Source organism: Podarcis tiliguerta (genome assembly GCF_965153285.1).
Source record: "Podarcis tiliguerta genome assembly, chromosome: 6".
NCBI lineage: Eukaryota > Metazoa > Chordata > Lepidosauria > Squamata > Lacertidae > Podarcis > Podarcis tiliguerta.
The window spans coordinates 46,673,741-46,689,245 of record NC_139539.1 but is presented as its reverse complement, the minus strand read 5'-3'; the positions used below and the strand labels follow the sequence as shown (position 1 = coordinate 46,689,245).

At 46.1% G+C, this 15,505-nt stretch overlaps 1 protein-coding gene across 4 annotated transcripts in view; it reads right to left on the bottom strand.

Moving 5' to 3' along the window:
- CELSR2 (cadherin EGF LAG seven-pass G-type receptor 2) overlaps positions 1 to 15,505 on the bottom strand; it is a 109,753-nt gene that overhangs the window by 40,938 nt on the left and 53,310 nt on the right. For all 4 annotated transcript variants that reach the window (XM_083445604.1, XM_083445606.1, XM_083445605.1 and 1 more), the window contains exons 3-5: positions 11,353 to 11,575; positions 1,323 to 1,438; positions 936 to 1,024 (exon numbers count right to left, since the gene is read on the bottom strand). In XM_083445604.1, coding sequence (XP_083301730.1) covers positions 936 to 1,024; positions 1,323 to 1,438; positions 11,353 to 11,575 — 428 coding nt within the window. The remainder of the gene's footprint in view (positions 1 to 935; positions 1,025 to 1,322; positions 1,439 to 11,352; positions 11,576 to 15,505) is intronic.

The window sequence follows — 15,505 nt, the reverse complement described above, 5'->3', positions numbered from 1 at the left end:
ATCTCACTGGTGTTCCATTGTCTCACATTCTCCCATTCGCATGCATCCAGACCTCTGCTGCCAAAAATATTCACCTCTGTTGCTGCTCTGACCATGTGACTTCCATCTTTAAATCCCTACCTTGGCTTCCTGCCTACTCTCAGATCCCTCACAAGCTTCTGGTACCCAGAGACGCTGCCCCTCCATCCTCTCTCTGTGCTTATTTCCCAGCACATCCCTTCAGCTCCACCACCCTCACCATCCAAAGGTCCCTGAACCTTAAAATGACTCTGTCCATTTCCCCTTGTTGTCCCTGGAACTCCTTCTTGGAATGCCTCCATGAAACCATCTCCCTCCTCAAACCTCACCGTTTTTCGGGAAGCCGTTGGATCATTTCCCTAGTCCAGGCATGGAGACCCTTTGGCCCTCCAGATGTAGCTCCCATCATTCCTGGCCATTGGCTACGCTTGCTAGGGCTGATGAGCATTGCAGTTTGGCAACATCTGGAGGGCCCAAGGCTCCCCATTCTTGGCCTGGTCCCTGCACCTTATTGTAATAGTCAAAGTACATGAGCTTGAAATAATCACATATTCCTCTCTGCCTGCTCATGATTCCACTGCCTGCCTGCCACATGCTTCCTCCAGTGCACCCATGTTTAGTTGTAAGTGCCTTGGGGCAGGGACCTGTCAACCCTCTTTTCTGTAAAGTGCCATGTATGCAGATGACCCTGAATTAAAAGTGAGGGGGGAGATGAGCTGGGCACAGCACCAGCAGGCCTGTTCAGGATGAAAGAGTTTTCGAATCATAGAATTGTAGAGTGGCAAGGAACTACGAGGGTCCTCTAGTTCAACCCCCTCGCAAATGCAGGAATCTTTTGCCCAATGTGGCACTTGAACCCACAACCCTGAGATGAAGAGTCTCATGCTCTACCGACTGAGCTATCATGTGAGACTTACCTTGTTGTAGTAGTGCAGGTGGACGGTGTGCCACTGCCCATCGCTCACGCCCCCAGGGATGAACGGGGCTACTGTGCTTGTTGACTCTCCTAAGGGAGAGATGAAACACAACTCAGAGAGGGAGGAAAGACTCTTGAGAAGAGAATGCCTCTCCTTGCCACCATTTCCCATAAGGGCTCTGAAGGAGGAGCACCTAAGCTAACAGTGGCAGCACTGGGGCAGATAAAATCCTGCAGCAGAGGTGGGGAAGAGATAGGAAGGCTGGGAGATAATGGGGTAAGAGGCAGAGGCTGATGGGTTAGGAAAACAAGGAATTTCAACACTGCTGGGACGTAAGGTGGGATGAGCAGAAGTGGAAAAGCCAAGGGGGTTGGAAGGAAACCGTACCTGCTGAGAAAGTCAGCTGAACTTGCTCCTGTACAATCTCCAGGGCGACGAAATCATGTCGCTCATTGAAGCGCCCGTTGTAGAGGAGCAGCCCATCCCGTTCCTTAGTGGCAAACCTGCCAAACAGAAGAGAATGGTGAGCCCCTGTACCCAGGATCCAGCATCTCAAGACACGGCAGTAGACAGAACTCAGGTGATTGATGGGAAGGCAACAAATATAATTCCTGTGTGGGCAGAATCTATAGGCCATGGGTGGAGAACCTTTTTGCATGGTGTCCCAGAAAAACCAGACATCCAGTTTCCCCCCACAGAAGTACAGCAGCACAAACATATTTTTTTCCCAGTGCACAGCCCCACCCCCCAGCACAACTTTTAGGCTCTGTGATCTCATGCACAGATGGGAAGATGCACATCCCAGTTTTGATACCCAACATTTTGGAGGATATGTTTTTGGCTCGGCAGGCCAGTTCCTTATCGGGATCTAGCCTTGCAGGCTGAATTTGGCAAGTGGGTGGGGTTGCCTATCTGTCATTCACCTGACACCACAATGACATCAGGTGCCACCACACACACCCAATCCAGAAGGCTTCAGCTCTACCACACATCAGCGGATGGGCAGTAGAGCTAAGCAAGGCCTGTTTTCTCATGTGAATGAACAATCAAGGTTCCCAAGTGTGTGCTGGCAGCCACGTCTCTATCTGCCCTACCCCTGAACCTACATATGGTGTGGTTTGGGGTAAAGGGCCTTGTGGGTCAACTCTGAACCCCCAGCAAGCCAAGTTTAGCACACAGGCCAGATGTCCTTCCACCCCTGGCATATGCCATCATCTAGCCTGTGATGGCCTTCTGCATTCTACACAGGACTAACAGTCCAATCTCTCTAAAATTAATGGATACAAATCTAACACCAGAAACTGCAAAAAAACAAAAAAAAAATTAGTGGGGGAAGTTTTCAACAACCCAGGACACTTTTCAATTGACCTTAGTGTGTCTATATTTGAACAAAGGAACTTCAGAGGGAGACTGCAATGTGAAACTGCTGGATTACAGTTCATCAAGAAGTTCAATGTTAGCAGTCATGGACTGAATCAGGACAATGGATTTTTATCACACTATTGACTTGCCAGTGGTAGGGTGTCTGTGCTAACATCAAGTGCATTGTCAATGGCCACTGTTAATCATGTAATGATCACTGCCTCGGTACTTTTTGTATTTCATTGCCTTCTGACTTTACTGTCTGCATTCTCAACCACCTTACCCGCAACCATGCATGCCAATTCAGAGTAATACATCCTGCATCTGATGAAGTTCCCATGAAAGTGTATGCCTTAATAAATCTGTCAGTCTTTAAGGTAACACAAGATTCTTTATGGATTGTGAGGGGGAGAGTTTAGGAAAGCAAAGACCTTTTGATTCCTTCAGACTCACACACAGTACAGCTGTATATATGACATGCAGAACTGGATCCTGGGACCCTAAACTTTTATCCTCTGCATGCGTTCACACACAGAGGCAGGTCATAGGCACCAAGCAGCTGGGAGCTCTTCCTGCATGTGTGTGTGCTGCTGTAAACAGACCTGCGTGTGACAAGCAACATGCGGGATTTGCACATGGAATACCTGGTGAAGGAATCTGCCATGTGTGAAGTCACCCTGACCCTGAGCTGTGTGTTGCTAGGTTGCCAACGATTTCCCCAAGCAAGTAAGCCTAGCCTAACAAAGGCATTCCTTTGTGATTAGGTGTGCAGCTCCCTCACACAAAGGAGCGCCCAAGTAGGCTGGCTCAACCAGTGAATCATCCTGGCACCCTTCCCCCTCCTCAACCCTCCATTCATTCCTTTTGGCTGCATGTGGCTCTGTGAGTAAACAGAGCCAGGGAGGAGAGCAAGGGGCTAAGTGTGGAGGCTGAGCATACAAAAGCAGTTCTTCCACCGTGCAGGCTCTATAGACCCATCAGGAAGATGCCCGTGTGGAATTTCAAATAGCCGCTGTTGTCAGATGATGGGCGGCTGCACATAATTAGAAGGACTCCATCAACGCCTCCCAAAACACAAATTCAAGACTCCCAAGTTGTAGCACAGGGGTGGGCAGACTTTGGAGTTGCAGGGTCTACTTTGTTCCCTCCCCCCTAGAACCTGAGTTCCACCAACCAAAACAAGGCTGGTGGAACACAGAACTAAGGAACAGGGCACCTCTGAGCACATGCTCAACTCAGAAATTTATTTTCAGTCCCAGCAGAGCTAAGCTCAGTCCTGTGTTCCTTTAACTGAAGGACTACAACCTGACATACTGATTCTCTGCAGTCAGAGCTTCCTTTCCTTCTAGCTTCCTGCCATCCTTCCTGGTGGAGAAAAAGTAATGCGGTTGCTGGTATTGTGCTATGTAGCTTCATGTCTTCAGGTCAGGAATGGAGAGCGATGGGAAAATGGAATAGGGGAATTAAAAGGTCTTGATAAACAAGCCTGATCCCATTCGTAGGTGCCACACAGCTCCATCCTCTTTCTGCTGCCAAATTGCTAAAGGGAAATTGTGTCATCTTCCCTCATATTTTGGGAACTCTGGTGCTTCCTGGAAAAGGGTCAGAAAGGGGCAACTAAAATGATGGAGCAGCTCCCCTAGGAGGATAGGCAGCAAGAAATGGATGTTTTCCTGGGCATTTGGGCAGCACCAATAATTAGATGTTGTTACTCATTGTTTTTATGTATTTTTATTGCTGTATTTTAGTCGTGTTCTTGAAATTGCTCCGGGACTTTTTGTTGTAGGAAGTGATTCACACATTCAGCGAACCTTACCTAACCTAGATTTATTTATTTATTTATTATTTTTGTGCCATTTTTTTTTTCTTTTTCCTGTACACCATTTTTCAGGCAGACCTCACAAAGCAGTTTACATAAGATTATTACAGCAAAAGGCATAACCGTGGAGTTTTTTTTTTAGGTTACTACAGTACAGAAAAGACAACTTGTTTGCTTAGAAAAAGCTGCCACAATTTCTTCTCACTTCATCCAGGGCAAGATGGCGGCACCTCAGATGCTCCTGTGGCAGTAGCTGTGATGAAAAAGGGGCCACTGTGGGAGCAGGCCCAACCCAGCAAGCATCTTCTCATGTGCTTACCTCCATCTTGCCAGTAATCTATATTTGAACATAACTGAATTCGGTGCAAGTCAAGAAACTAGGTGGGGAATAAGAACACAAGAATAGCCTGCTGGATCAGACCAATGGCCCACCTAGTCCGAGCATCCTCTTCTCACAGGGACAAGACTAGATGCCTGTGGGGAATCCGTAAGCAGGATTCAGTCACAAGCCCTCTCCCCTCCTGTGGTTTCCAGCATCTCGTATTCAGAAGCATTTCTGCGCCAACTGTGTGAGGCAGAGCATGGCCACCGTGGCTAGCAGCCATTGACAGCCCTGTCATCCATGAATTTGCCCAATTCTCTTTTGAAACTATCAAAGTTGGGGGCATCACTATCTCCTGGGAGAGCAAGTTCCATACGTTAACTGTGTGACGAAGCACCTTTTTTTATCTGTCCTGGATCTTCTGACATTCGGTTTCATAGGATTTCCATGAGTTCTAATGTTATGAGAGAAGGAGGAAAACTTCTCTATCCACATTCTCTACGCCATGAATAATTTTATAAATTTCTACCACGCCGCCTCTTTTCTCTTAAATGATAGGGCCATTGGCCACTGCTCTTTATCAGGGCCGCAAAATTGGCTTCTCGTCTGAGCACGGCAGGCCTTCCCCTCCCTGGTGACTATACTCTGTGTTGCTCTTGTGGGCTGATTTCATTACAGGCTGTCAGCACTTGGCAGCTCCCCCCCCCCCCGTCCCCCATCACAGTAGTGTGACAAGTATGTAGAGCAAATCGGGGAGCTCCAACTAACCCTTGTCCAGGGACAAAGAGGCCTTGGCTGGCTGGCTCTTTTGTGCTTGGCTAACAATAGGGATGGAGCTGCAGGGATTATGGACTGGGCAAAGCTGCGAAAAAGGAGGGAACGCTCTGTGTTACCATCAGCATAACCCAAGTGCATGCTGCCTGGATAAGGCCCTTTGCCAAGAAACGTCCTATCTATGGAAAAAAGAATGGGAAATGAGGCTTGCCAATGATAAAACCTTTGCTGGGCTTCCCCCTGGAGGAGGTTCCTTTCCCGGTGTTGTTAGCAGAGGGATGTTGATGATAGGAGAGGAAAACACTGGGCAGTGACTGCTGTGTCCCTGGATTCCAGCCTGAACTAGAGGTCTGGAAAAGTTCTAAAGTGAGCTGGAAAGTGAGTGGTGGGATCCCCAAACCCCCTGGCAGCAAATAAAAGATGTGTGGCAGCTCCCCAGGTCAGCACTTTATCACAAAGCTAGACTAATCCTGGGGGAAGTAGCTACCTTTTTACAGAGGCCAGACCTGCCCTTCACTGTCATGATGAGGCTGGCTGTGCAAACAGTTAACTATGGGCAATATAACCACTTTCGTGTGGATAGGTAAGAGCCTAAGGTAAGGTGCCATGCATCCCATGTATGCCCTACGTAATGTAACATCAAGAAATTTAACATCAGGAAATGACTCTTGTATGTATGAGATGTCCCTGAGGAACAGGTGCTCCTCTCTTCCATTCTTTCATCCTAGTCCCTTTGATATGCTTTCACAGTGAGGCAGGCACATGTGTGTTAACATGCATAGTAAAGGTAAAGGGACCCCTGACCATTAGGTCCAGTCGTGGTCGACTCTGGGGTTGCGGCGCTCATCTCGCTTTATTGGCTGAGGGAGCCGGCGTACAGCTTCCGGGTCATGTGGCCAGCATGACTAAGCCGCTTCTGACAAACCAGAGCAGCGCACGGAAACACTGTTTACCTTCCCGTCAAAGCGGTACCTATTTATCTACTTGCACTTGACGTGCTTTCGAACTGCTAGGTTGGCTAGGGACCAAGCAACAGGAGCTCACCCCGTTGCGGGGATTTGAACCACCGACCTTCTGATCGGCAGGTCCTAGGCTCTGTGGTTTAACCCACAGCGCCAAACATGCATGCCCTCCCTCAAATAATACTGGGAAACAACTCTTCTCCCTGCTCTTCCATTCAAGGGCACATGCTTCCCAGGAAGAAGGGATGCCACAGCAATCTGCCAGGTTCAGCTCTTGACACAGATACAGTTGGTTTAGTGGTACAGACAATTATCTCCTCCTGGCTTTTGTTAGATTGTCAAATTTACATTCCGTTGGGGGGGGGAATGGCAACTAGGTGTGCAAATCCTTGTACAAGTTGGGTGGCGGATGTGGAGGGGAAGCAGGGGCTGCATTGCATACAGGAACATACCTCTCAGTGTGGGGGCATCTGCTAGCATGATGCATAGTCTCAATGGAATGAGCACTCTGATGTACAGTTGCGCACGCATTGCCATCCGCAACTGCACATGCGCAACCACAGAATCGTCTGCTGTATGGTCTACACAACAACCCTCCTGGTGTTAAAAGTTTAAAAGACTTCTTTAAAAATCCAACCAAATTTAAATGCATTTAAAAAACTTTTAATGCAAGCTGCTGGAGTTTTGTACTGCTGTCTTTACCATATTTTCACTGCCGCTGTTTTACTGATATAATTGATTGGTACTCTGGTGCACTTCGTTTCGTGCCATACGCCTCTTTGATAATCTTAGCAGAAAAGCAGGACAGAAATAGGAAACTAAACAAAACTGAAAAAAGAGCTAGGCAATATAAAATCGAAATTGTGATACAGCCAGCCATAGTTCACATCAGTTTGTTGCAAGTGTTTCCACTGCAGGAGCAGAGGGACAGGAACCCCACGTGATCAGCAGTTATTTGGAAAAACAAGATCAAATAAACTCTACGGACTTTTCATGGAAAAGCATAATGGAAAACTCTACAGAAGTAAAGTGACAGGTTTTGCACACCTTGTGCCCAGAGGTATTCCAGAATATTATTGCTAGCTTCATGTTTGAATTGGAACTTAAACCTGTTTCTTTTTAAATCTGCTCTCTGCATGAACAATGGAAAGAAACTTTTAATTTGACTCTCCATTGTTAAAGATGGTGGGAGGAATTCAACATGGAGCTAGAGCAATTGTTCTGTCACAGCACAAGCACTTCCACTTGCCAAACAGAACAATCCACCCCTCTCCTTCCCCTGCACACTGTTCTTGAGTTCTCCTGACCCCGACCAATGTCAGAGCTCCAGCGGTGGTAAAGGCAAAAGGGGGGCAGACTGCAGGCATGTCAGGGTGGGATCAAGGGTAGGTAGAGGTCTCTGTTCTCTGCCCTATGGTATTCTGTAGGGTGCAGTGCCACAGGCAGAATTATCCCAGGTGATCTAAGTGGTCCTACAGGTCTATACAGGGCCACGTGGTTTTTCAAGGAACCTGGTCCTGGGTTGTTCAGGTCTTTATATGTTAAACATGATCTGGAACAAACGTAGCTGATCAGCAGCCAGAGCAGTGCCTTCTGCACAGGTATAATATGATGCAGCATTCTGGATCGGGCTTCCTCAACCTCAGCCCTCCAGATGTTTTTGGCCTACAACACCCATGATCCCTAGCTAGCAGGACCAGTGGTCAGGGATGGTGGGAACTGTAGTCTCAAAACATCTGGAGGGCTGAGGTTGAGGAAGCCTGATCTAGATCATTCCCAAAAAAAGCTCCATACAGAGCACATGGCAGTAGTCCAATTCTAATTCATGAATCTCAGTGGCCAGGAAAAGGATGCCGTTGGTGTGCCAACCTCAGCTGACAACAGCTGTTCCTCACCACAGAGGTTACCTGAGCCTCAAGTGACAAAGATGGATCTAGGAATGGCCCCCAAGTATGTGTCTGTTCCTTCAGAAGGAGTGCACTCCTCTCAAGAACTGATGAATTCCCCAACTCCTGGAACTGAGAACCACTCACCCACGGTCTCTATCTTACTCTTGTCCAGACCACCAATGCATCCAGGCACTGGTTCAAAAAAGCCACAGGCTCTCCTGCTTCAGAAGCAAGTAGGAAGTACAGCTGATGACACTATGACATCCTGATGACACTATGCCTCAAATCACCTAATGCTGCTCCCAGTGACTTCCTATGGAATAGGTTTGGTTCTCCGTTCAATGTAGGTAAGTTATTTGTTGTGTAATTATTTTGTAATCACTGGAATTATTTTTGCTTTATACTCTCTATAATATTGTACAATACAGCTTCTTCATCTTCTTTTTCCTCCCATTCTAATAAACAATTAGCACTAATTGCATAATAGCATGGGAAGGGGAAAAGAAAAGAAGAAGGAGCAGCACCATACCATGTCTCACAGAAGCCACAAATAATTTGGCTGTAGGAGGTGATAATAACAATCAGGCAGAGGATATTCCATCTTTGTCTCTCGCAAAATGGAAAGATATTTTTCTTCCTGAGATTAAACCTCTGGAGCAAAGTACTAAGCAGAAATTAGAAGTTTCTGATTAAAAAAATAAATCAAAAGATCATGTGACCAATACTGAATCTAAAATAGATGCAACCAGTGCTTTTTTCCCTAAAAAAAATGTTTAGGGGTACTCTCATTTTCCTACTCATATTGAAATACTGCCCCTCAAAAGATTACTGAGCACTGCAGAGGGTTGGACTAGATGACCAACTCACGGTCACTTCCAACTTTACAATTCTATGGAAGCCTATCCTCCCCATGATCTGGGATACATATAGCAAAGGGACAGATGGGGCGTTATTGAAAAATCTCCTTTTCCATCCTTGTTCATGGCATGCAAAAGAGAACTCTTGCCTGCTTGTTTTTTGTAGATTTGGAAGCATCAATTATTCTTTTTAAAGAAAAATCCATCTTGTGCGATTTAATTTTTCTTCCTTCAGTAATACCCACATACCACACTGCTATACAGTAAAAAGGATGGAGGGAAAAACCTTCTGTGTTATTATTTTCAGCTTAGAGGAGTCAGAACATCTGGTTCATAATCAAATGGGGAAGTTTTTTTCTGAGGGAGAAGCCTGGGGCCAGAGGAGATTCTGCTGTCTCCATAGAGAGCAGGTTAATTGTTCCATGCTGGCAGCAGTCAGAATACTGGTATTTTTAGTTGTCAGATGAGAGAAGGAGTGGGAATGTTTTTCTCATTGAGACCTAGCAACTTGAAATTTGAACCTGACTGGAATTGCCCTCACCGGGCAAAACTGAAACATACAACCCGTTTCACCACAGGCTGTTTATTCAAAGAACTGTTTGGCAGAATTCAGACTTGGTGATGGATGGCTTGCCTTGTCAGATTTTTGTCTGACTTGTCGCCAGAAAACAGACCCTTGAGATTACTTTCCAGCTTCAGCAGATAAATATTAATTAAAGGTACTTTTCGGCTTCAGCAGAGAAAAATGAATTACAGGTAGGGTGGGAGCCTTTTAAATTATCAATTTCCCAGAAAAGGGAAACTGTTTGCATGCACGTCCAAGAGGAAGGAATCCTCTTCCTACAATGATTAGGAGCTCTGAAGATACCTGGCAGTGGCAGGGGGTCTTCTTACTCTTAGGCTGTGCACACACACTCCCCTTTACTCTGAATCTAGTGCACTCCCACCACTGGTTTGCGAAGCAGTGTCAGCCACATTCCAGACCTACCCTGTAGTTTCTTGAGAAATGCTGCTGTTTGATGCATTTTGCCCTAAACCATCCATACTCTGGAGCTGGAGGAGGAGAGGGCAGAGGGTGAAGAAGGAGCTGCGAGTGGAGAGGAGCCCTTTCCCCATTCTTTGGGCCCCATGGGAAACTCAACAAACCTATTGTGCCTGGAGATGGGTGTGGAGGTTGTGGCTGGGTGGGACACAGCTGTGGGCAGCCTGAGGAAATGTCATCCATTTTGGGCTTGCCCATGAGGGGCGTGCCTGGGGTGGGGGCCTGGGTTGATGTCCAGGGGCTCTTCCCATTGTGGGACTTTTGTGGGTGACCTGGGAGTTTGTTGGACCCTGGGTGAGAACCCGGAGGCAGAGAGGGAAGGGTACATCGGAAGGGAAATGAATTGTTATTGATTTTTATATATTAGTAACTTTGTATTAATGTAACCCTTTTATATGTAACTCTGCATTTTTGAAATATTTTGTTTAAGTTGTCTGTTTCAGTTTTTTTGTACCCTGATTAGAGGTATTTCTTATATTTTAAGCGGTATGGAAATTAAATAATCAATAATCAATCAATCAACCGGCTTCAATCCCATCTGAAAACATGGACAGACAGCTGCAGACTTGGGGACACATCCAGCCATATTGCTATGTACAATGATGTCCAAATGAGATTTCAAATGCAGCGCGGTGGTGAACAAGCTTGCAGTGTTTTAAGCTGCTAATGTACACACAGCCTTAACGAGCATCCACACTTTCACTTAATCTGTATTTTGATCATACTGTGTACTGATTTGTTCCCCAGGTCTACGAGCTTTTTTCTTTGTTCTGTGGTATTCCTTGTAAAAATCTAATCTTACCCACTGAACTGAAGCTCACTTAAGCAAAATCTCTCTTCAGATTTTCTGTGCATCTGATAAGAGCTGATTCAGGGGGTAGGATAGGATTTTTGCAAGGCGCAGCCACAGAACAATAAGAAAAGCTCTCAGACCCAGAGGAATTAATCGGTACATGGTTCAATCAAAATACAGGTCAAGTAAAAGTGTAGTTGAGCCCCCAGTCTTCTTCCCTGGGATTTTCCTGAATACATTTGCTTTAGTTTTGCTTTTTTAAAGAAGAAGAAAAAGAAAACTTGCATAGAATAGTGGCAAACAGAGACGCAAATCAGGAAATCCCATTTGAATCTTGCCTCTGCCACGATCTCACTCAGTAGGTGATGTGAGTCAAGTTACTCCCTGTGTAGTTATGCCTACGCTATGTGACATGTGTGGGTTTCTAAATGTCAAAATAAAATAGATTTTTAAAAAATAAAATGGTAGCAATAAATGGAGCAGAGGTGTCCCAATGCCTCCTAATCCAGAATGCTACGAAGAGCAAAATGATGTTTGGGTACATGGCAGCTTCTGCCCTGGACTCAGCCCCCGGGCCCAAAGCCAAGTGCTACTTACGTGAGGGCGATGGTGAAATGGAATCGCTGCCGCAGTCCCTTGAAGGTGAGGAAGGAGTGGGCTGGGAAGCTGCGGGTGCTCATCTGGCAGTAGGGCTTCTCATAGTCTCCTGACAGGCAGTCACACTTGAACCCGCCCACCAGGAGATTGACACAGGTGCCGCCGTTCTTGCAGACCCCCGGGGTGCAGCGACCCAGGCGGGAGTTCACCTCGCAGTTCTCCCCTGCAGCAGAAGCAGAGAGCAGCCATTAGTAGCTTCAACACAAATATACAGGAGCTTCACCACGCACGCCCCAACCTTCTCATTGGTCAGGAAGGGAAACAGTTCAAAGCAGCTCCAGGCCAACCAAAATTGAGGGATGCAGCGCAGGGCCTTCTAGAAGGATGTGCGTTGACACTCGCAGGCTGCCTACAGACAGACCCTTGCTAGGTAACGCATAAAAAACTGCTGAAGTGCAAAGTGCTTTAAAACCTTATCTTTATTCATCGTCACCAGAGCCCCGTGGGATGGATCATTAATATTCCCATTTCACATACTGGGAACTAAGAGACTAAGAGGATAAGTTCCCAAAGGCCAATCAATGCATTTCATGGCTCAGCAGGGATTTGAAGCCGGCCCGTCTCCAGAGGGCCAGTCCACCAAATGCTCCACCAACTTGCAAGATGAGCAGCAGAGGCAGCAGGCAGAGCTGCACAAAGGGGGCAGCAGAAGCATCCAGACAGAAATAAGGAGCAGCAGGGAAGAGACTCAGCGAGAGCATGACCAGGAAGAGTTTAACGGTGTTATCCTACGCAGCACTGAAAGCAGTGGGACTGACTTCTAAGTAAGAATGCTTAGGGTTGCCTTCTAGAGCTGCACTCTTAACCGGACTTGCTATGAAGCCAATCCCACTGAACTTGCTGGGGCTCATTTCTCAGTCAAGATGCTCAGGATTATGCTCTGCATCCGAGTGCATCACTGGGAAATACATTATCCCTCCTCGCCACCACCTCTCCAGCCACTGTTTGCCCCAGAACAGGGCTGGCCAAAATATTGATGCATCACCCAAAACCGTTTTGAAGTCCATATCATGATATCGGTTTCATCATTTTTGCCCTGGCAATATATCACGAATCATGATGTGGGTGCGGGTGAGCGATGCAAAAATCACAATTAAGAAAACCGTGAAAACCGTCCAATGCTTCTCTCGATTCCTGCAGCCCCTGTTAATTCTGCCAGCTCTGCTCTTCCCTGCCTCCTGCAGGGACAGCGAATCATAAGAGCAAAAATCATGATGCAGGAAAACCATGAAGCCAGCCAATGCCTCTACATGGCTCCATCCTTATTTCAGACATTGTGATGTATCGTAAATTGCAATGTTTAGCTGGTGATATATCACAATGTTGAAAACCAGATATCGCCCAGTCCTATTCCAGAAGGAAACGGTCATGGGTTTCCTGATGTCATGTCTGCTAAATGGGAGGGATCCCAAATTTTGGGGGTTCATAGTTAATAAAGCTTTGGGAGGGAGGAAAAGTTTCCCCAGACGCTGCAGGAGGCAGCATTTTTTACATAAGAGAAGGCTGAGGAGAAAGAGAAAACCAGGAGTAGGGATTTGCTAGAAAGCAACTGTGAAATAGGACACATATCACTGAATCACGGTATGTATGATTTTGAAACCTTCAATACAATAAGCTTCTGGTATCACTGGGGTTGTCTAATACAGGCAACTGGGTGTTTAACCGTTCCTTTGGAGATAGGGAAAGAAAGATGGTAAGTTGAGGGGTTTGTCCCTATAAGGGGCAATTGCCAAGAACCAGATCAAACCTTTCAACTGCTGGCAATAAAAAATAATCTGAGATGCAACAGCTTTGGTGTTGCAACAAAGATGCTCATGGGCTGATGGGAGATGACAGCCAGACGCTCAGCTGGTGTATTCTTTCTTTTTAATTAATTCACCTGTCAAAGCTTTTAATACAGCAATTATGCAGGGAGGCCCCCCAAAAGCTCAAGGCCATGGTCCTGTCCTCAGATCTGTGGTTCAAATCAGCAAAACAATAGGTATTGGCCTCAGGATGAAGCCATCACAAAATGTGGATGTGTACATCATTCATAGCCCTATTGAGGCATCTATCTTCCTGGTTAAAGCAGCACACAATGGGAAAGTTTGAGAGAAGTGTGCCAGCTCTGCCCCCCACTGCCCTTCACAAGTTGGGGGTGGGGCAACGCACAGGAACACGAAACAAATGGAGCAGGCTCCCCACTGCAGGTGCTTCCCACCTGATCTCAAGGAGGGAGACAGGGCAATGCTAGCACCCCCATCTCCTTCTCCCACCTTCTCTGTGTTGTTAGTGAAGTTGGTTACTCTAATGACACATGTTAACATGAAATCATAGAATTGTATCATCCAGTCAAACCCCCAGCAATGCAGGAATATGCAGCTTTCCCATATAATAATAATAATAATAATAAATTTTATTTATACCCCGTCCTCCCCAGCCAAAGCCGGGCTCAGGGCGGCTAACAACAATAAAAACAATCCAACATTCTAAAAATGTTGGGGATCAAACTTGCAACCTTGGCATTATCATTCACCATTCTCTAACCTACAGAGCTATCCAGTGCTGACATATTTATTTTGCTATTTTGTTTTACTATTGCATTGATGTCCCAACTTTTCTCCAAGTTAGCAAAAGCAACATACATGGCTCTTCCCACACTCCAATTTTAACACAACAGCCCTGTGAGGTAGGTCAAGCTGAGAGAGACTTGGCTGGCCCAAGGTCACCCAAAGAGGAAGAAGAAGAAGAGGAGTTTGGATTTGATATCCCGCTTTATCACTGCCTGAAGGAGTCTCAAAGCGGCTAACATTCTCCTTTCCCTTCCTCCCCCACAACAAATACTCTGTGAGGTGAGTGGGGCTGAGAGACTTCAAAGAAGTGTGACTAGCCCAAGGTCACCCAGCAGCTGCATGTGGAGGAGCGGAGACGCGAACCCGGTTCACCAGATTACGAGACTACCGCTCTTAATCACTACACCACACTGGCTCGCTACACCCAAAGAGCTTCACAGCTGAGGGGGATTTGAACTCTGGTCTCCCAGGAAATAATTCAACACTCAAACCACAACACTATACTCTTTTGCATTATTTAACTCTTCTCTATAGCCAGAATGGCTAAAATCATACAAGGGCTTGTGAGCCCAAGGGCTGGAGTTCCTTAGGGCAGTATCAAAGATCTTAAGAACTAGCTCAGTCAGTAGAGCTTGAAACTCTTAATCTCAGGGTTGTGGGTTCGAGTGCCCTGTTGGGCAAAAGATTCCTGTATTGCAGGGAGGTGGACTAGACGACCCTCACATTCCCTTCCAACTCTACAACTCTATGATTCTTGAAGTTAACAGTTTTGATATCAGTTTATACTTTATCCCACAGGCTAACCTGAGTTTGGTTGTGGCTGGAACTTATCACTAAAGCAAAATGAAAAATCAGCATACAAATTAGAAGCTCATCTTAACACCATAGCGTAATCTCAGGTACTGTTTCTGGACAGAAATATATAGTCCCTGCCTTTTGACAAAGTGTTCTGTGTGCAAACACACACATGCATACATATTATAGGAAGTATTTTAAATGTTTTATTTTCTTCACCTCCTTTCTTGGGAGCCATTCTTAGGAACGAAAGGGGTTATCAAAATAATTTTATAAATGAAACTGTCCTTTTCTGACCTCACTTTGTCCACAAATTCAGGTTTGGGGCTGAATTTTAAGAGTGTAAACCTTGGACAGCAAGCTGAGTTAGCACCGCTCAGTCTAATTTCCCAGAGTTCTGGAAAATCCCGCCTGCTTTGGTGAAAAAGTTGACTAGTCAAAAGGTTTGCAAATGTAGCAGGCTCTGATTGAAAAGAACAAAGATGCCCCACAAGCACGCATGCAGCCTGCTTTGATAATCATGGAAACTGCTTAACAGTGGGATCACATCTTCAAAGACACAATGCTCACTTCCAAATCATGTGTTATTGGAAAGAAAACCCTCTTCCCCTGTGCTGCTGGCAATAAAGAGGACTGATATATTAGGCAGCTTCTTATTTTAATGTGGTTTACACTCATTTCCAGGTTCCCAGGGCAAGGGGTGGTTTGGAGATACTGCAGGAGACCATGGGGTTAAAAAGCAAGGC